General features: G+C 41.3%; 1 protein-coding gene across 1 annotated transcript; it reads left to right on the plus strand.

The window, feature by feature from the left end:
- The first annotated feature begins 253 nt into the window (after positions 1-253).
- Positions 254-1325, plus strand: Fbxo48 (F-box protein 48). Its single transcript, XM_021227319.2, is given in 3 exon segments — positions 254-302; positions 305-558; positions 1012-1325. Coding segments are annotated over 3 exon segments (513 nt in total). The 3' UTR covers positions 1222-1325.
- The last annotated feature ends 21803 nt before the right edge of the window (positions 1326-23128 follow it).

Consider the following 23128-nt stretch of genomic DNA (forward strand, 5'->3'; position numbering starts at 1 on the left):
CACGTACAAGTCAGATGCGCAGCCATTTGTTTTATTCACTCCACCTGTCCGTCTTCACAAATACGTGAGACACACAGCAGTGCTTCCGTCTTGCAGACTGATAGGCTGAAGTCAAGAAATGTAAAGTTCTTTAAATCATATCTCAAAACTCTCTGACTCAGAATAGGATGCATGGTTTGGTCTAAAAAGGCTGAGTGTATTTAAACTTTGCCCTTAGGTTACATATGAAGACAGTTGACTAAAATATTGAACTATGACGGGCACTTCCATGAGGAACAGTACTTTGAAAGCTCCTAGTACAGAATGAATTCTGCAGATGCTGAATGCGGAAGTACAGAGAGTCGTAGTAACTTTGTTGAACTGCTGCCTCCAGAAGTCACTTGTAAGATTTTCAGCCATCTCGACATTCAGAGTTTGTGCAGAGCTTCCGAGACATGCTGGAGTTGGCATCGCGCAGTAAGAAACAATGATGCCTTATGGAAAGCTCACTGCTTCACCGCAAGAGCTGTGTGCCAAAGAGAAATAGACGATGACATAAGAAGTGGTTATACCTGGAGGGTAAGTTTAACCTTTGCAGTTTGTCGTGCTTTTGGCATGGTTGTTGTAGCACAGTTAAGAGAACTCTGTAGAGTGTTTTTACTATAGGGGAGTCAGAGTTGAATCGCTATTCTCTCTCTACTTGGTATCGTCTCCACACTTTCTCCCACCCAGCCTTGTATATCTCGTTGTCTCTCAGATCTTGAAGTCAAGAACATCCCTTGTTAATCAGAAGGGAGGTGAAAAGGTCCATTTCTTTTATTCCACCTTATGAAGGCAATACATACAATGGACTGCTCTCTGCATATACCTAACCCATACAACCACACGTGAATTGATTAGTGTGATTATATGTTTATGTCCTTGGCAGTAACCTCAGATCTCCGAATGACTTTCTCTGCTTTCAGACATGCTCACTAGCTAGCCACACTGCCAGAGTTTTGAACGATGATGATGTGTGTGTGTCCCTTTCAGGTAATACTCCTAAGAAATTACCAGAAGAGTAAACTGAAACACGAGTGGCTAAGTGGCAGATACAGCAACATACGTTCTCCTGCTAGCCTGCCAGAGAAACGAATGTGCCCCATGGATGCTGATACATGGGGGGAAATCCTAGACGCAGAACTGGAAAGAGAAGTTGAAAAAATCTCAGTAGGCCTCATGACTTTGATGGCACATAATTAAAATCACTCAGACTGCAAGAGACTTTTGAAAATATGGTAATGTTTTTCTCAGTTTTTAAAATATTGAGCATTTAAAAGAAAACAATTGAATATGAAACTACTTTATTTTGCACTTTAGTTTAAATTTTTCAGGTTTTATGCTGTGAGAAATCATGAAATGTTATTTTTATAAGAAATAATAGAGTGATAGAGTGATTTTGAAATGTTTCATGTGTTTGTGTTAGACTGTAGTATTACTTTAAGTAATACAATTTACTGCAATCTTCTATTTAATTGTCAAGAATTCAGGGGCTACCTGAAGAAACTTAAAGATTCATTATAAATAAGTATAGATGCACACTTATCTCACTTATATCCAGTGAGAATAGTTTGCAGCATATGTAAATTAATAATTAAAATTACATGTTAATAGCTACAGTTTTCACTTCAGTGAAACAGACTGAATTGTCAAACAATGAAAACTATTTCAAAATGTGTTTAACCTAAGGTTTATTTAAACTTGATCTGATCTTGGAGTTGAAACTCTCAGATTAAGATTTACATTATTTTTCTACAAACCTAAGAATAGCCTTAGAAGCTGAGACTGGGTGAAACGTTTGAGAACATCTAAGGACAGATAGAACCACCAAAGGCTGTTTGTTGCCCTAATCAACCGTGTGCCAACATCCTGATAGCACCACCTGGTGGACTCTTACTGCTTCTCCTTTCTTAAGAAAATGAGTTCTCCCAGCCCTATTTGATCTTGTTAAAGTGTATCTTTGAGGGAGGGGACCTCTTTTCAACTTTGTTTCCCTTTTTGCATAAAAGGAGATTATGCAGCAGGGTTCCCTCTACCAGGTTAGCCCACCTGAATCTGGAAACCATAGTAGAAAGTGTCTGCAAATGCGGTCATTTGTATGGGGTTTTCTATAGTTATTATTCCTTACCCTTCTGTTGCTGTGATAAAACATCATGACCAAAAACAGCTTATGGAAGAAAGAGTTTACTTAGCTAATAGTTCCAGAGCAGTAAGAGCCATCACTTCAAGGGAGCGCGGAGTCTAGAGCAGGAAGCTGAGAAATCACATCTTCAACCAAAAGCAGGAAGCAGAGAGCAAACTAGACCGGAGGTGGAGGTGAGGCTTTAAAAGCCTCAACTGTGACACATACTTCCTCCAGCAAGCTGCACCTCCTAAACCTCCCCAGACAGCACTACCAACCAGTATTCAAATACAGAAGCCCTATGGAGAATATCTCTTATCAAGCTACCACAGTTAAAAAAAAAATCTAGGAGGCCAATATTTACTAACTAGACAGCCATCAGAATGATGCCCCATCATATACAAATTCTCTTGTTGCATCACATGGATGATTATTATCTACTAATATCTTAGAGTTGGAAATGATCTTGAAAACCAGGCAGGGCAGTTTCCAAGACTATTCAGTAGTTTCTTGTGAGTACATTGAAGTCTCAGACACCCCGAGTTCAAAAACATCTATTATGGCAGGAGTTTCTCCATTATATTGTAAGACAGTACTCTCCTAGGATTGCTACAGTCCTTAGAAATGCTCCTCAAAACACAACATCCATAGCATTTGTCTGTCATCCTGTTTCTACTGCTAGGACTAGCCTGACTTAGTCCTTCTCTGGGTTTCTAGGTTTGCTATTTGAATGCTTCAAGATAGCCAGCCTGTTTCTTTCTACTGTCTCCTCCCTGTTCCTTCTGACAGTCACATGCCATATTTTCTGGGCCGAGCAGCACTGACTGCTGCTCATGCCCTCTTAGCAAATGTGTGATTGGGAAGGAAGATATCCTGCTGGTCTTATTTAGGAAGAGGTCGTTAAAAAGCACTTTGAAGTCTTGAAAACATGGAAGTGAAACAGTAAGGAGCTTACTGTATGACACCGCATGTATATGTGGGTGTTGTGGGCTGTGTCCCATAATGAGCATTCTCCCTGTCGCCTTTTCCCGCTAATGCAGATTGCCCTAATGAGGGGGAAGCGCCCTTCTCACTCATGACACCCTCTCTCTGTCGGCCTCTGTGTTGAGTCTAAGGGTGGAACGTGACTGAAACTGCCACTTTCTTAAGCTGGAAGGCAGAAGTGATGAAACTGTTTCCTGCTGCCAAGAGAAATAGATTCTCAGTCAGAGAATCCACATCCAACAGAAAAACAAAAGAAGCGGGAAAGAGGGTGTGGTGATAACTATTCAGTCAGTCTGCTTGTCTAAACCAGCACAAATTGCACTTAGAAACCCTACCCATGGGGCTTTCTTACTGTTTTACAAGTGTGTGACACTTGTGGTTTACATTAGTGTCTTAGCTTTGCACTAGGAACCCTACCTGTAGGGCTTCCTTTGCCTGTTTCTTAAGTTTGTGATACTTGTCGTTCACATTAGTGTATTTGTTGTAGAGGCATCTCTAGGAGGAAGCCTGTATGCTGCCATTAACCATGTGACTTACTAGAGGCGCATACAGATGAGGTAAGAGCGGTTTACCCTTGCTTTGGCTCCTCCCTTAGTCCTGCCAACCTTGTGTCCTAAAGGTAATCCCTTGCTTCAGATGCTCTCAGCTTGCATTTCTTCCTCCATCTTCTCTATAACTTGTTCTTCCCACTAAAACTGAAATTGCTGCTAAGACACAAGCATCTTACTTCCTAAGTGTCTTTGATACATTTTTGTTGTTGATTTGATTGACCCTCAGTTCTTGTAATTCTTAATTTGGAGGCAAGCATCTCATTTCTCGTTTAGCACTCTAACCAGTCTTCTGAATTTCCTTCAGAGACTCACTACCATGAAACTATCCATTATGTATGTTGCTGCTCATGGAGGTTCAGACTGTTTTTCTCTTATACTCTGAATGTCTACTCCCCTATTATCACTACCATTGTTGGTGTTTGTGGTGTCTGTATCCATGACTCCACATCACATTTGCCCATACTCTTTCAGAAACACCTCTGCCAACCTGTTGGAATCATAGCTAAGGCATTAATACCAAAACCAGAGCTCCTTAAAGCAAAAGACTAGTTATCCTTCCAGTCCCTACCCAGGAAAGTGTCCAGGGCTTCTAGGTAGTTAACAGTGTTTCTGCTTTTCCCATTCTGAGACCATCTAGCCAAGAATCAGTTCTTGCTGCTCTAGTTATCTAAATATCTGAGCAGTTCAACCCCTCTCCTTATTTTCTTTGCTTCATTACTTATTATCCTTGTTTGAAATTGACATGGCTAAGATAACATCCTAACTGATACTCCTTCTCTCACTGTTGATGGCTCAGTCTTCCTAATTAGCATGTCACCTGTAGCTTAGATCATCCTTTAATGATACACCCTGGCTTACCCCTGTAGCCTTTTCTCTCACAACTTTCCATTCTGTATCTTTCCATTCAGTCATATCGAATAGCATTTACAGTTGCCCAACCATGCTTGCCCCCTTACCTCTGCCCCTTTGTGCAGGTCATGTGATAGACACACTTCCTCTACCATCAGCTCCTGACTTGGGAAAAGCTTTCACCGCTAAACCATCCATAAGTGTATTATTCTGGGTTAAGTTATTCTTCTAAAGTTCATACATATCTTTCTTTGTAACATTCTCCTCAAAAGTTGTCACATTGTGTTGTCTGTTTGCCTGCCCCTATAGAGTGTGAATTTCTTAGTGACTGGAACCATGTTTTATTTTTCTTCTTTTTAAATCTGTCTTTAAATTATTTTTTTAATATCTTAGTAATTTATTGTATAATTTATTATTAGGAATCATAGTAGAATGTACAAAAAATGTATTGATGTGATACTATAAAATATGTATTATTATGGTAGCACATTTACTATTTGTTAGTGGATAATACTATATTGAAATGCAAAATATGATTGTGGGGTGTATGAGATGCTCAATTTTAATGTCAAAATATACATGGTTGTTATAGTCATCCTCAAAGGTGTAAGTGGAACTTAAAGTATTTTTGCTAAATTTTTAATAAATACTTGAAAATAAATTCAATTTTTAAAATGTCACATATTCATTATCTTCTGTTATTAGTCATCCCAGTCAATTTCTAGTATTAACCTTTGCAAGTAAATAAACCGTAAGCTGCTTTCTATCTTGTTAAAAAACAATTCTTTCTATAACAAGGAACACTTTGGAACATTGTTTTTAAGATGTTTTAAAATTATTTTGGGGAGTTTCAGTCACTGAACAATTATGTTTCTGAAAATTACACATCATAGTTACCCATGCTTCTTATACCTTATGATGTTAGTCAGGTTCTATATGTGCTCAGAGAAGAACTCAACATAGATATTTGATCTTCAACCACTTCAAAGACCTACAGAATATGGCCTTTAAATGTTTTAATAATTTAGAACTCCACTGATATGAGACACAATTGCTCCTGACAGCACCCAACTATCCCAGAGAGTATGATGGACACCAATGACCCTCCATCTGGAGTTCGTTCTCTTCTTAGCTACTGGCCTCTTGGGCAAAGAACTGCCCCCACGTCGACCACTGACTTTGGACACACTGTCCCAACTGGACTAGCAGGAGATAAACTTAGAGACTGCTGAACCTTGCCAAGTCAGTGTAAGACAGTCTTTCAATTTCCCTGCTTCTGTGTTGGTCTATCAGATACTCTAGACCTTAGCCAAAGCTGGTTGCCCCGATGTTACTGTGAGACCTTGGATGACTGTCCAGGTAGCTTGCTGTTTCTATCTTCCCCTGCATCTTTAGGAAGTCACATGCTTGTACTTCCTGCCTACCCTAGTAATGTTATTTTCCTTCTTAGGTCTTTGATGAGGTTGAAGACTAAACTGTCACAGCTAATATCCTCTCTTACCTTAGATGGAAAATACTAGGTGAAAGACTTAGACTTTTCCAGATTAGGGCAGCTATCGGAGTAATATCTGTTATATGCTTCTACCCTAAAACTGGACATGTAGAATGTGTCTATTGCCCATTGTTGCTCTTGCTGGTTGTAGGTCTTAATTTGTGTATGTTTTTACCTTTCCTTCTCCTGGAATATACTTGACATTTGTTATCATTATATATAGTTTTTGTATCAGACTTAAAACATTCTTTAGACAAAAAGGGGAATTGTAGTGGCATCTTGCCTTGCCAGTGAACTTGTAGTAGTGGCCACACCTTTTGGGCATGATTTCAAGTATGGATGTGACCCCTTTAAGGTAAAGGAGCTGCGGGTGTGCACTCTCTTGCATCATGGAGAGCATCAGAAGAGCAGAGACTGCATCTTCTGGAGCAGGAAGGTTGTGGTGGTTATTTACTCTTATCTGTGTAAATTCTTTCCCAATAAAACACCTGTTTATCATTTATCTTGGGTCTGGTGTACCCATTTAAACCCTGCCTTCAGATGAGTTACATAGTAAGGGCTTAAAAATAATACTCATTCATCAGACCAAACCATTTGAGAACATGAGTAGGTGACTACACATGCTGTGTAAGTGGGGAAGATTAGTAAAAAGAAGTTTTAAGTTTTTCTCAGTGTTTTTTAAAATTTTCATAATCATCTTGATTTACTATTTAAAAATAAACTTAGAAACCTTTCTTTTGTTATTTCTGGTAAACTAGTCTTAGAAAATTATCAATAGGAAAAAATTCATAGGAACTGTAGCCCCTAAGATACTTGTATATATGTAAACCTAATTTGAAAACTATAGCACATCCCCAACCATTTTGCTGAGATTTTGTGTTACCTATTCTCTAAGACTTAAAATGCTCTAACATTATTAGCAAAAATAAGTTGAGTAATGACATCAAGAGACAAATCGAGACCAGTACATAAGGTGGGCAATCACATATTTTTATTTAAAGTTAAGTCAAAATCCCTAAGATACCAAATAGGTGAAATGAGACCCATCATGAGCAAATTGACTGTTTATGGCAGCCTACATTCTTTGGATGCCTGCTGTGTGCCAGGCACTGAGCTCATGGGGTGGGCACCCTTCCTTCCCCTTCATTTTGTGAATGAAGAGCTGAAAGAAAATGACCTTGCAGCATACCACTGTGGGAGTGTGTAACGTGTGGTGAATGTCCAAACGAGTTTACGTATGTGTGTGGCTACTGCTCAAGTGGATTTTAAAACTTAGAATGAACAACTGATGAAAGAGCAAGCAAGAGTGTTGTAGTGCCTTTTTATTTTTAAAACATGCAAGCCCACACAAGAGCAAATATATAGGTATGTGTGCTCGTAGACATATATGTATATATAGACATACACATATATAAAGTCATCATCATATAGATATATGAGTTAACATTTTTCAAAACTGATATTTCTACCTAAATAGTTGAGCATGGATCTCTTGAGGATGCTATCTTATATACACTATCATTATATCTAAAAATACTGATTCTTACTATCTAATTTATAATCCATTTAAAAGTTCCCAGTGGTCCCCAAACTATCCTTTATGATATTTTTTAAATTTTATGTCCAAATAAGACTGTGCATCCTGATGTCTCTGTTATCTCTCAATCTCTCTCACCCTCCCTCTGTCTTTCCTCTCCCCCCTCTCTCTCTCACACACACACATCTTTATCTCTCTCACCCTTCCTCTGTCTCTCCTCCTGCTCCCAGTACTGTTTTGTTTTTCAAGATATTACCCTCTTTTTAAAGATGATTATATAATGGACCATTCCTTATCTGATGCTGTCTTTACGATTAGATTTGGATGAAAAATATATAGCAATATTTTTCTAGGAGTCTGAGAAAGTAAGTAAAGAACCCCTGTGAAGCAAGGGGGGTGTTTTGCAATCTCACAGTACTGAAGACACAGTGGTTACAGCTAAAAACATAGTAGAGAGAAAGGTTTGGGTAATGACTAAAGCTCAGTAAAACCTCTAGGGAGCTCCAACCAAAAGCTCCAACTTCCATTCAATAGGGTTCCTAATTTTATGAAGGCAAGCAAACCCACTGTTCCACAGATGACAGGGTAAGTCCTGGCTAAAAGATGATGTCACTTAGATCCTCTACAATTAGCCATGTACAGCACCTGTATTTAAAAAAATAAAAGCTAAGCATGAAAAGGCTGTAGTAGATAGTTAAAAGTAATAAGGAAACAAGAAATCAGATAATAGAGCCAGAGTCATGGGATTGAGCTACTGGAGTTTATTGGTGATTTGGAAATAATGGTAATAATATGTTCAGGCAAATAGGAGAAAGATAAATGAAGCTAGATCAAAACAGTCTTTTGCTAGAAAACTAAAGAGCTGGGAGGGTGTGGAGGACCAGAAATGGAAATGCCTGGACTGAAATCTACAGAGTAAGGCTGAGGCTTAGAAGAAAATTAGAATATTATAAAATTTATTTTAGTAAATTGAGAAATGGCATCTGTCTTGGCCCTGCCCGTGACCTTCCAGAGAGTACCATTGCTTCAAGGCCAACACCAGAATAAAGCAGGCCTCACATTTCTGTTTCACAAAGGAGCTATTGTTTTATTCTCTTCTTCTACCAGCCCTCTCAACCCCAACTTCTCTTTACCTCCCATAAAGTTCCTGTGTACCTCTATCCTACACACACACCACACACATGCATACATGCATACATACACAAACTCACACACAGTCACACATACGCACCACATACACACTCATACATATACTCACACACACTCATACACACACCACACATTCACACACACACATACTCATACCACACACACACACACAGACACACACACGCACACACGCACACCCATACACACTCATACCCAGTGGTCTATAGAGGACTTCTAGATGGTATCAGAGAACCCATAGTAGTAACTGGTCCTCTGAGAGATTCAGGGCCTCCTGAGGCCAGATGGGATTCAGGGAGAACAACCACACTGACTCTGCTCTTCAGAGACCCAGGAGTTGGGAGCTGTCCCCTCCACTGATACTTAGGCCTGGGGCATTCTATAAGCCAGTTAGTTGGCCTTGGCCATTGGAACGATAAACCACCTTTCTCTTCATGTGTTGCAACAAGCTCTCTCTCCTCTTTTTGGCCACAGCACTAGTAGATGGCAGGTTCTTATCCACTACTGAGACCCAGATCGTTATCTTCTGGACTAGCCTGCTGTCTCATTGCTGTCTGATTCCTTAGTAGCGATACACATCTATTGGATTGTGTTCTTGAACTGTTGGTCTCCCCACATACTCCAATAGTTTTCCACTGTAGAATTCCCCTGCCTCTTCCCTAACACAGACATTTGGGTGGGAGGTATTGGCTTTCCCTATCCAAGTCCCAGGGACCTAGGGTGGAGCACTGTCTCTGCCAGCACCCTTCCCTGCATAAACATGCCTAAAACAGGTAAAAGCCTTGGTCTTCTTTGTCTTCCTTTGTCTGCCTAGTTGACACCCAGGGTGATTTCTAGGGTACTAAGGCATCAAAATGCCAATGGCTGGAGAAGAAGTCCAACGTGGGTTTGTAACTTCTCTGCCTTGATGGGTTGTAACTCCCCACCCTCTACCTCAAAACTGCAGGACCCTTGAAATGGTGGAACTGAGATGTTTGCATCTTCCCAAGAGAGGCTCAGATTCTCCGGGTAGCATCATCCTGAGTTAGCCTACACTCCAGAGTAGGAGACAGCTGGTCACAGAGGCCATTCTATTCACCATGAGTTCTGATCCCACAGAACCGACAGCCCCTGCTTCTACACCCTCCTCAGGCTCCCATGAACAATGTCCCTTGACCCTTGCTCTTGCCTATTCTGAAAATGTCAGGGGATCCCCTCTCCCCATGAAGGGTCTCGCAGTGGCACTGGTATACTTGGGTCAGATGAGCCAATGGCTAGGCTCCTGTCTGGAACTGTGGGGAATATCAGGTTCAACTTATTAACTGTATAACTGTTTCTTTTTTTACTTTTTTCCCCTATGAGTCATTTTTTGTATTGCTGTATAGTTTAAATTAAAGAATCCCCCCACAAATCAATAATAATAGAAACTATAGAAATTAATGAATACATGGAAATAGGATCACCCACTCTAGAATGACAATGGATTGTTACAGAAATCATAGAGGTAACAAAAAATTCCTAGAAACAAATGAGAACAAAACTGTGGCACAAAAAATAAAACCCAGAGACAGACATTGTGGTTCGAACTGAAGATCAGAGAAGCAAAGCAGCCAAGTCGCCAGAGAGCTCTTACCTCTACCAAAGCTGGGGGATCCTGACCTAATGTGACAGGAGACTAATTACCCTCCAGTCCTCAACATGGCTGGAGAATGAATGCTAAGTATGAGACCCTGCTCCTATCCTATATACCTCTCTAGTGCTGGAATTAAAGACGTGAGCTCTGTTTCTCTTTTAGACTGATTCACTCTCATGTAGCCCTGGGTGGCCTTGAGTGTAAAGAGATCCAGCTGCCTCTGTCTTCTGAGTCCTGGGATTAAAGGTGTGTGCCACACTGCCCAACCTCTATGGCTGACTAGTGTGACTGGCTTTGAATTCTGATCTTCAGTGGCTTTATTAGATGATATACAATATATCACCACACAAAACTGCAACTTACCAGAACACTTGGTATAAAGCAGCCTTAAGAGGAGAGTTTATAGCTATGCATGATTGCATTTGCAAAATCAGACAAAACTGAATAATGTAAAGATATATGAAAAGGTCTCCAAGAAATAAGAACAAACCTCAAATCAAAAGTTAGACAGAGTTGGGACTGTACCGCAGTTGTAGACAGCCTACAGAATGGGAGAAAAAGTCTGAGGGCTGTATATTTGATAAGGTATTAACATCTCTGATATAGAGAACCCCAAAGATTGAAACCCAAAGATCAATAAATGCTGTGCTGTGAGTTAAACTTCTTGCTTCACCAGCATTCCAGGAAAAATGAAAAAGCAGATGTCCAAAGAGGGCGGCCAAATTTACAAAGAAGATATAGGTGTTTCAGATGAAAAAAAAAATCTATTAGGATGAGTATATCATGACAGACTTTAAAGATACCCCATGGAAGGCCTCACCCTCCCTGGGGAGCTGAAAGGGGATGGGATAAGGGATTGGTGGAGCACAGGGGAGGAGGGGAGGGAGAGGGAACTGGGATTGCCATGGAAAACAAGCTTGTTTCTAATTTAAATAAATAAAAAATAATGAATATAACAATAATGTTGTATGGGTGATATTACACTAAAATGTTCCTTTTTAATCTGAAATTTGACTTTAACTGGACCACCATATTTAACTTAGCAATCTCAACTCAAAAAGACAGTGATGTGCTGAGCCTAAATTAATGTAGAAATGTCAGGGATACTATTAAGTTTACATTTACAGTGTGCCCATCCTTCTCTCAACTCCACACTCCTTATGAAACGTAAAATGGCTACCTAAGTGGTGACATGGCAGCTTGGTCTCTTCCCTGACATACTCCACCTAATAGGACAGTGCTTCATCTTTTTGTTTTCATTCTTATTGGCATTTGTTAATCGTACAAACTGATGGGTTTCATGGACATTTCATGCATATGATAGACTCTGATGATCTTGAATCCCCTATTATATCCTATCCTGCCCCTCCCAGTTCACCTTCTTCTGCCTCTAAGACCTCCAGCTTTCATATATTATCTCTATTGTTCTTTTGATTATATTGTTACATGCATATAAATATATAAACACAACATGCTGAGTTCATTTAATGTTGCTTGAATGTATGTTTTGAGGGCTGACAATTTGGTATTGGAGAACCACTTAGTAGGCTCATCCCTAGGGAAGACTCGTTTTCTCTCTCTGTCTCTGTCTCTGTCTCTGTCTCTGTCTCTCTGTCTCTCTCTCTCTCTCTCTCTCTCTCTCTCTCTCAGCAGTCTTTAATGCCTGTAGTTCTTCACTTAGGGGTGGGCCTTGTGAAATTTTCCCCTTTCATGTTGGCATGTCAACCGGTGCTCTCATTGTTCAGGTCTTGTTTAGGCAGCCACATTGCTGAGATTTTACGGGTGCAGTTTACCTGCCCTGTATAGGAAATACAAACTCATACCAGATGCCCTGGTTCTCTGGATTTTACTGTCTTTCCATTCCCTCTTCCATGGTGTTCCCTGAGCCTTCAGTGTAGAGATTGTGTTTTAGATCTATCAACTGGTGTTGAGCACCCCTTGATCAGTTGCTCTTTGCATTTTGACGAATCGTAGTTTGCTTTAATAGTCTCCAGCTGCTGCAAAAATAAAATTCTTTGGAAAGGGGTGGGAGCTACACTTAATCTGGGGGTGTGAGGATATGTACTTAAAATGTAGTGAGGAATTATACCAGATTATACCAGTTTAGAAAAATGGAAGTGATAGACTTTCCTCTAGATCCCATGACACCACCAGCCATGGGTAAGTTGACTATGACGGCTGTACCAGATATGGATTGCCTCCTATTAAGCAAGCCATGAGTCCAATTGTGTTTGGTCCAAGATTTTAGTTACCACCAAGATAGGATACCTTGCTGTGCTGGTCATTGTGGCTATTGGTATCACACCTGGGTAGGACTTCTGAATGTTTTTCTTCCTTGGAAGCTTCCACAGCACTCTTAAGAGCTACTCCTGAGGGAAGAGGTTTCCAGGTCAGTTCCAGCTCAATTCTTCTGAATCCTCTGTCCAAATTATGAGATGTCTTCAGCAATAGGGACTTACCTTTACATTCTGGGAGGCCAACTAAGAATCTAAACAATGGAGACGATACCTTAAATGCCCTTCCCCTGTAATGAGATTGATGGCTACCTTATATGCCCTCACAGAGCTTTCATCCAGTATCTGATGGAAGCAGAAGAAGAGATTCACAGCCAAGCACTGAGCCGAACTCCTGGAGTCCACTTGTAGAGAGGGAGAGGGAATGAGCAAAGGGGTCAAGACCATGCTGGGGAAACCCATAGAAACAGCTGGCCTGAGCAAGTGGGAGCTCAAGGAACCCAGTCTGACAGCTAATAAGTCAGCATAGGACCAAACCAGGCCTGCTGAACATGGGTGTCAGTTGGGGGGCCTGGACAGTCTATGGGGCCTTTGGTTGTGGAACCAGTATTTATCCCTAGTGCAAGAATGGGCTTTGGGAGCCCATTCCCTATGGAAGGATACTCTCTCAGCCTAGATACACGGGGGAGGGCCTAGGCACTACCCCAAATGATAAGACAGACTTTGATGATCCCCCATGGGAGGTCTCACCCTCCCACCCAAGTGGATAGGGGGTGGCGTCGGGGTTAGGGGGGAATGGAAGGATGGGAGGGTGAAGGAACTGGGATTGGTATGTAAAATAAGATTCTTTTTAATTTAAATGAAAATTAGTTTTAAAAAAGCCTAGTCCTCCAGACTGGCTCTAAAAGCACATTGGGCATCATCTTTGAAAAGATATCCAATTAGCCACCAGCAGAGGGAACAATATTCAAATGAAACCCAGAGTGCTTGATTGAAAGCTTCAAGTTCATCATTCTAGCCACATCCACCGAATAAAATATCAGATACTTTAAAGTTTTCATTGCAGATTCCACAAGATGTATCATGAGGTAAAAGTGCTCACCACACATAAAGATGGCAGGAATGGCCCACTCCATGAAGCTGTCTTGTCCCCTGACCTCGGCACATGCCTGGTATATACACACACATTTGCATGCACGCGCACGCGCACACACACACACACACACACACACACAGGTTCACAGACACACATGTTGTCACACATACACACATGTACACACACACCTCCACAAAGTTGTCCTCTGACCTTGGCACATACCATGGTGCAAGCACATGTGTTCACACACACACACACAATAATAATAATAATAATATTTTTTCTTATTGTTTCGCTTTATTTTTATAATATGGATTGGCAATAGTATACTTTATTCAAAGACTGGTTTAAATATCTGTGGGAAAAACAGAAATAAAAACACTCATTTTCTTTCACCTAAATGAAAACAAGAAGTTTAGAGGGAGAGGCTGAGCATGCTGGGAAGTTGCCGATAGTGTTAGGACAACTGTAATACCCGAACATATCTTTGGTGAGGCAAAGATACATATTTAGACGTACAAATGTTTCTTAAACTTTATGGTAAACATTGAGAGACATTTTCTCAGAAGTGTGGATAACCTTTTTGTCCCAGACGATGGAAAGTTACCAAGGCATTGTGGGTGTAGTTATCAGGGGTAATATTTTGATATTAGTCCCAGAGACCTTCTCCTTTTTTAAAAGAGCAGACCTGATACTTGCTTTAGTTTTCTCACTTAATAGTAAAATATGTTTTGATTACTAAAAATTCATATTGTGACTTTGAACATTTATGCTATTGTAAACACACTGCAGTAACTTCACGTTGTCACAGAAATCTATGTCCAAAACTACACTTAAAAGTGGTTATGTGCCGACTTCCTCTTACCCACTCTGGGATCTCCTGGCCTGGAGACTGCAGGCAGAATGAATAGCCCCCAGAACACCAAGCAACCACTAGTATGCTGACAGCACAGTGCTAGTCCAATTCCCACCCACCTGGAGAGGGAGTGCCTCAGACCTGCCTGCACCCACTGTGAGACCATCAAAGTACTGGACCTGCTTGCACCCACTGGAAGAGAACCTTGGACCCATACCCACCAGGAGAGGAAGAGACCCCACCTGCAACCACGGGATTAAGGGATGAGAAGACAACAATATAAAAACACATTCAGCAAAAGAAAAACCAATATGATGTAACCAGTATCTAGGGACTCTCTACACAAGCAAGACCTGAACATCCCAACACAGATGAAACAAAAGAGAATGATCTTGAAAACAACTTCATGAAAATGATAGAGACCATAGAAGAGGAAATGAGAAAATCCTTTAAGGAAATGGAAGAAAAGACAAAACAAAAATTGCAATAAACAATTCAAACAGTACAAGGTTTGAAAGCTGAAATACAGAAAATAAAAAAACAGAGTCTGAGGGAATGCTAGAATTAGAAAAGATTAGTAAACGATCAGGGACTACAGATGCAAGCATAATCAACAGAATACAAGAGATGGAAGAGAGAATCTCAGGCATAGAAGATACACTAGGATAAATAGATTTATTAACCAAAGAAAATCTTAAGTCCAACAAATCCCTAACACAAAATATCCAGGAAATATGGGATACCATGAAAAGGCCAAACTTAAGAAAAATAGGTATAGAAGAAGTTGATGAAACCCAACTCAAAGGTGCAGAAAACATATTCAATAAAATCATAGAAGACAACTTTCCCAACCTAAAGAAAGACATGCCAATGAAAGTACAAGAAGCTTACAGAACCCCAAATAGAGTGGACCACAAAATGAAGTCACTTCATCACATAATAATTAAAACACCACACATACTGAATAAAGAAAGAATATTAAGAGCAGCAAAGGAAAAGGATCAAGTAACATACAAAGGCAAACCTATCAGAATCACACCTGACTTCTTCTTGGAAACTCTGAAAGCCAGAAGGTCCTGGATAGATATTCTACAAACACTAAGAGACTACGGGTGTGCCAGACCAGACTACTATATCCAGCAAAGCTTTCAATCATTATAATTGGATAAAACAAGATATTCCAAAACAAAACCATATTTAAACAATACATATCCACTAATCCAACCCTACAGAAAATACTGGAAGGAAAAACTCAAACCTTAGGAAGTAAACTACACTCACAAAAAACGTAGGCAATAGATAATACCACTTTACCAAAAGCCAACAGAAAAAGTGAGGTAAATCCACACACAATACCACAACCACCAACTAATCCAAAACAAACAGGAATTAACACTCAATGCTCCTTAATTTCCCTCAATATTAATGGCTTAATTTGCCTATAAAAAGACAAACTAATACAATAGATACAAAGACAGAATGTATCCTTCTGCTGCATACAAGAAATACACCTCACCTTCAAAGACAGACATTACCTCAGAGTAAACGTTTGGCATAAGATTTTCCAATCAAATGGGCACAAGAAACAAGATGGTGTAGCTATCGTAATATCTAACAAATTAGACTTCAAACTAAAATTAATCAAAAGAGATGAAGAAGGTCATTTCATATTCATCACAGGAAAAATCCATCAGGAAGAAGTCTCAATTCTGAACATCTATGCCCCCCAAAACAAAGGCAACCACATTTATAAAATAAACACTACTAAAGCTCAAATCACACATAAGACTTCACACAGCTATAGTGGGAGACATCAACACCCCATTCTCACTACTAGACAGAACACCAGACAGAAACTTAACAAAGAAACAAAGGAACTAACAGAAGTTATGACACAATTGGGTTTAACAAACATCTATAGAACATCTCATCCAAACACAAAAGAATATACCTTCTTCTAAGCACCACATGTGACCTTCTCTAAACTCGACCACATACTTGGCAACATAGCAAACTCAACAGATAAAAAAAAAGTTGGAATAACCCCTGTATCTTATCAGACCACCATGCTTTAAAGTTAGAATTCCACAACACGAATTGCAGAAACTCTACAAACTCATGGAAATTGAATAACGCACAATGGCAAGATTCCTGGGTCAAGGAAGAAAGGAAGGAAGGAAGAAAGAAAGAGAGAGAGAGAGAGGAAGGAAGGAAGGAATTCTTTCTAGAATTCAATGAAAATGAAGACACAACATACCCAAACTTATGGGACACTTTGAAATCAGCACTAAGAAGAAAGTTCATAGTACTAAGTGCTCACATGAAGAAACTGGAGAATAGTCACACAAGAGAATTAAGAGAACACCTGAGGCCGGGCAGTAGTGGTGCATGACTTTAATCCCAGCATTCGGGAGGCAGAGCGAGGCAGATCTCTGTGAGTTCGAGGCTGGGCTGGACCGACAGCCTCCAAAACAATACAGAGAAACCCTGTCTTGTAAAACCAGAGAGAGAGAGAGAGAGAGAGAGAGAGAGAGAGAGAGAGAGAGAGACAGACAGACAGACAGACAGACAGACAGACAGACAGACAGACAGACAGACAGAGACAGAGACAGAGACAGAGACAGAGACAGAGAGACAGCTGAAAACTGTAGAACAAAAAGAAGCAAACTTACCCCCATAGGAGTAGATGCCAGGAAATAATAAGTGAGGGACTGAGGGCTGAAATCAATAAAGTCAAAACAAAGAAAACAATACAAAGTATCAATGTAACAAAGAGATGGTTCTTCCAGAAAATCAACAAGATAGACAAACCTTTATCTAAACTAACCAAAAGGCAGAGAGAAAAATGCAAATTAACAAAATCAGAAATGAAAAGGGGGACCATAACAATGGACAATAAGGAAATCCAGAGAATCTTCAGGTCATACTTTGAAAACCCGTACTCCACAAAATCCGAAAATTTAAAGGAAATGGACAATTTTCTGGATAGATATCACTGGCCAAAATTAAATCAAGAACAGATGAGCAATTTAAACAGACCTATAACCCCTAAGGAAATAGAAGCAGTCATCAAAAGTCTCCCAACAACAACAACAAAAAGCCCAGGGCCAGATGGCTTCAGTGCAGAATTCCACCAGAAATCCAAAGAAGAGCTAATACCAGTACTCCTCAAAAAGTTCCACACAATAGAAGCAGAAGGGTTAGTGCCAAACTCTTTTTACGAGGCTATAATTACCTTAATAACCAAGCCACACAAGGACACAACTAAGAAAGAGAACTACAGATCAATATAAACAAACTGCAGAAGAAAAACCACATGATCATCTCCAAACAACCCTATACAATAAAGGAACTTGCGGAGGCATCACCATCCCTGACATCAAGTTCTATTAAAGAGCTATAGTCCAGAAAACAGCTTGGCATTGGCACAAAAATAGACAGGTAGACCAATGGAATTGAATTGAAAACCCTGATATTAACCCACACATCTATAAATACCTGGTTTTTGGCAAAGAAGCTAAAGTTATACTATGGAAAAAAAGAAAGCATTTTCAACAAATGGTGCTAGTATAACTGGATGCTGACATGTAGAAGACTGCAGATAGAGCAATATCTATCACCATGCACATAACTTAAGTCCAAATGTATCAAAGCCTCAACATAAATCCAGCCACAGTGAACCTCTTAGAAGAAAAAGTGGGTGGTACCCTTGAACAACTTGGTACAGGAGACTGCTTCCTGAACATAACACCAATAGCTCAGACACTGAGATCGACAATTAATAAATGGAACCCCCTGAAACTGAGAAGCTTCTGTAATGCTAAGGACACAGTCAACAAGACAAAAAAAAGCAGCCCCTGAATGGGAAAAGATCTTCACCATATCTGATACAGGTCTGATTTCCAAAATATACAATGAACTCAAGAAGCTAGTCACCAAAACACAAAATAATCCAGTTAAAAAGTGGGAGTACAGAACTAAGTAGATAATTCTCAATGGAGGAATCTAAAATAGCTGATAGACACTTAAGAAAGTGCTCAACATCCTTAGCCATCAGGGAAATGCAAATCAAAACAACTCTGACATACCATCTTACTCCTGTCAGAATGGCTAAAATCAAAAACACCAAAGACAGTTTATGCTGGAGAGGATGTGTAGATAGGGGAGCACTCCTCCACTGCTGGTGGGATTGCCAACTCTGCAGCCACTTTGGAAATCAGCATGGAGATTCCTCAGGAAAATGGGAATCAGTCTTCCTCAAGATCCAGCAATACCCAAAGAATGCACATTCATTCAACAAGGACATATATTCAACTATGTTCATAGCACCATTGTTTGTAATAGTCAGAACCTGGAAGCAACCTAGATGCCCCTCAAACAAAGCATGGATGGAGAAAATGTCGTACATTTACACAATGGAGGAAAAAAACAATGAAATCTTGAAATTTGCAGGCAAATGGATGGAACTGGAAGAAAACATCCTGAGAGAGGTAACTCAACCACAGAAAGACAGCAGAGTATGTACTCACTCATATATGGATATTAGACATAGAGCAAAAGACTACCAGCCTATAATCCACACCACCAGAGAAACTAGGAAACATTTGACCTGACCTAGTGAGAGCACAGAGGCCCTAGTCGTAAAGTTGGGGAACCGGCATTGGACCAAACCAAGCCCTCTGAATGTGGGTGTCAGCTAGGAGGCCTGGGCAGTCTATGGGACTTCTAACAGTGGAGCCAGTGATTATCCCTAGAGCACAAATGGACTCTGGGAACCCATTCCCTATGGGGGGGGATATTATTGCAGCCCAGATACATGAAAGAATGCCTAGGCACTCCCCCAAATGGTGTGATGGACTTTGATGGTCCACCGTGGAAGATCTCACCATCCTTGGGAAGTGGGTGAGGGGTGGGTTGGGGGGTGGTGGGAGGCATGGGAGAATGGGAGGGTGAGGGAAGGGGGAATTAATATGTAAAACAAGATTGTTTCTAAAATAAAATTTAAATATATATATTTAATTATATATATAATAGCTGGGCTAGTCAGCAAGCGTGAGGACAAGCAGGCAAAACTTTCCTTCTTCCATGTCCTTTTATCATCTGGGCTGCCTCTAGAAGGCGCCACCCACCTTTAGGGTGAATCTTACATTTCAAATAATTTTACTAAAAAAAAAGGTCCTTCCCAGCAGTGCCCAGAAGGTGGCATTTTAGTTGATTCCAGATCTAGTCAAGGTGACAAAGACTGGCCACCTTAGGGACCTTCTAGTCAGGGAATAAGGTTGTTTCTATAAACTTTTAAAAGAAAGTGGATTCTCCCCTCGCACTCCATCAAGGAATGAGGTCTTGCTCAACCTTGAGACCCAGTTCAGACTTACAGTCTCCAAAGCTATAACACAGTAGGTTCGTATCATCATAAGCCACAAACTGTGGTAATTTCTTAAAAGAGAAGAGAGGGGGCAGAACCAAGATGGCCATAGCACACAAGAGCTTCTCTGGCAGCCTAGAGGTGGAGGAGGAGTCAAGTCTCCCGTCATCCCTAGCTCTGGATGTCCTGCACCAGGCCGCAGCGATGACCTACGGGGGCCATTCAGGGCTCAGTGCATGAATGACACAGATGCCACTGCCAAGGCAGAGTCTCCTCCCACCCTCGAGAAACCCCTCCTGTGAGAAGGAGTCTATAGAGCCCTCGGTATCTCCGGAACAATATTGACAAAGGCAGGTCTGATAGGAAGATGTTTTTAAAAGAATGGTTCCATGAAAGTAGAAGGAAAGATGGTGGAGCAGATGCTCTCGGCTGAGGACAGTGAAACTAGAGGTGTGCTGCAGAAGGCTACGGGAGTGATATTGGAGAACACGGCCCCAGTGGACAAAGAACATGGCATTGACGAGTGCCAGCCTGTAGCATGGAGCCACTGCTGCTGTTCACCTGGCTGGAAGGAGAACACAGGCCACGTTGTACGCATTTCAACGAATCGGATGGAATGGACAGGGATGGATTATGGCGCTTGGGAGCCAAAGAATACTGAGTGTTACAGCCACAGGTCACGGTAAGCATAGCAGCTTACAGCCTTGCTTCAGGGAAAGGCTGCCCTGGTGTATCAGCCCTGCTCCTGCAGGAGAGGGCTTCCCCTGCGAAGTTGTTACAGTTCAACTCATTCCCCAGCAGAGTGCAACAAACTTCAGTTAGCCAGGGGAAGGTTTACCCCAGCGAAAAGTGTTACAGCCCTGCTCCACCCAGGGTGGTCTCTGCTCCAGGAAAAGAAGGTCTTACCCAAACCTTATTCAAGAGATTTATTGGGGTGGGGGGAGATCCAGGAGAGTGGCTGCCCCCTGCCAGGGTAGCAGAGGGCAGCTGGGCAGCCTGAACAGCCACAAGCTGAACAGACACAGGGTTTATATAGGGCTTCTTAGAGGGTGGAGTTTTCCAGGGAAAGGATTAGTCAGATTCCAAACCCTGAGTTTAGGATAACTGTATCTGCTCAGGGACTGGTTAGTTTTCTGCACAGGGTTAGGGTCAGATTTGGCTCTGGTTTCAGAGCCAAAGTGTGTTTCTTTCTCTGGTCCTTTTTAGTGGGAAAGCCAAACTGAGAGACCACTGGGAAGAAGGAGGGCAGAGTCGCCAGCCACACGCAGAGGAAGCAGGAGATGAATGTGCCAAGCTGAAAGAAAGGTACCACCACGTGGCAGGGTGTAGATAAGAAATACGAGTTAGTTTAACTTGTAAGAGTTAGTTACTGCCAGTCGGTGGCGGCGCACGCCTTTAATCGCAGCACTTGGAAGACAGAGACAGGTGGGTTTCTGTGAGTTCGAGACCAACCCTGGTCTATCAAGCGAGTTCCGGGACAGGCTCCAAAAACAATACAGAGAAACCCTGTCTTGAAAAACCAAAAAAAAAAAAAAAAAAAAAAAGAGTTAGTTACTAACAAGCCTGAGCCATCACCTGAGCAGTTATAATTGATAATAAGTCTCTGCATGTTTTTTGGGGGAGCTAGCAATCCTGTTGAAAAACTCCACCAACATAGGTGTGTGGTGGCCTGGAGCTGGAGGTGATCCTAACATCGGATGCCCTGCCCAACTGAAAGATCACCCTGACTCTGAGCAATAGCAGTCTACCCCAGAGGAGTCTGGGTAATGGTCCAGTATTTCTGGTGCTTCAGAAATAGAACCCTTGCACCAAACCAATGACTGATTGCAATGAGTATTTGCATATAAAGCTGAACAATAATAACATAAAATATACTGTGTGACATGCTGCAGTTTGCAATGCCACTTTGACAAATAAATATGCGGTGGAGAAGTGGGAAAGGTGGATGGAAGAAACAGCGGTGTGCAGTAGAGAGAGGCAGAACTAGAGATGCTGCAGAGGTAACAGGTGTAGGAGAGGCTGCGATGGATGGGAGAGCATGTCGCTGCCAAGTAGGACCAGCAGAATGGTGTGCAGCAGCCTAGAGCTTGCTCAGGCGCTGACCCTGAAGATGCTGCCCAGCCACGTAAGCCCCCTGGCTCTGAGCAAAGACAGGTTTGTTTGTTTGTTTGTTTGTTTGTTTTGAGATGGAGAACAGTTCCTTTTCAGGATTTGGTCTCCTCAACTCCAGGATGCATGCTTCTCCCAGAGGCCACGTTGGTTTCTGTGATCCATGCTAGTCAAGTTGACATTGGTAACATTACAGTTCACCAGCACTGGGTCCCATTGCGCAAGCAATGAAACAGTTGGAAGGGAGCTGAGGTTTGGAAGATTAGCAGCATTAGTTATTTAAGGAACCTTCATTTCACAGGGGGTTTAGGGCTAAAATATAAGAAGTAGATAGGGGTATGGTTGTGGGATAGGGAAGCCCATTTGTAAGCTCTTGAAATGATTCCAGACAATAAATGGTAGGGTTCGGACCTAAACACAGAAATACTAATCTATAAGAAAGATGATCTTACCATGCATTAAGGATGGATAATTAGTGAGTTTGGAGGAAGCCCAAGAAGATACTGTGATTGAAGGATGTGCTAGACTTAAAATTAAGTGCATTTTATTGGGTCTATTTCTTCGTTTTCTTTTCCCAACTATAACAACTTTTTAAATATGTGTTATAGTATGTGAACTCTTTGCCTACAGATTGAGCACCCTGAAAAAGAAAGAGAAATCTGTAGCTGGAATCACAGTCTGTTATTGTGAGGACAAAACATTCGGAATGAACTGTAGCCAACTTACCAAATGACTTATTGATCTCCTTGAAGACTGTCTCACAGCGCTCAGCACTGGTCTTCACTGCTCACATGCTGGACACTCCGAGGTGGCAATAGCTTAATCAGTCTTGTAAAGTAGAAGCCAGTGCTGTTGCCCCTGTGTGTGGCCCCTATATCCACCACTGTGGCCATCCCATTGCTGCATTCTTTGTGCTAGAACTGCAGTAATTGCAGACAAGGGACGACTCACACAACAGGACACGTGATTCGGGGGTGGAAGCTTCTGGAGATATTAGGATATGACACACACATCTTCACACTTTCCTCCCACTCCCAGACATCCATCCGTATGCTTCTTCCCTAGAACCCCTTGGCTCTGATCCTTCAGTCTGAACAGTAGACAGACCACTCACTACTCTTCATAATATATTATCT

Source organism: Mesocricetus auratus, unplaced genomic scaffold, assembly GCF_017639785.1.
Source record: "Mesocricetus auratus isolate SY011 unplaced genomic scaffold, BCM_Maur_2.0 Super-Scaffold_100029, whole genome shotgun sequence".
Lineage (NCBI taxonomy): Eukaryota > Metazoa > Chordata > Mammalia > Rodentia > Cricetidae > Mesocricetus > Mesocricetus auratus.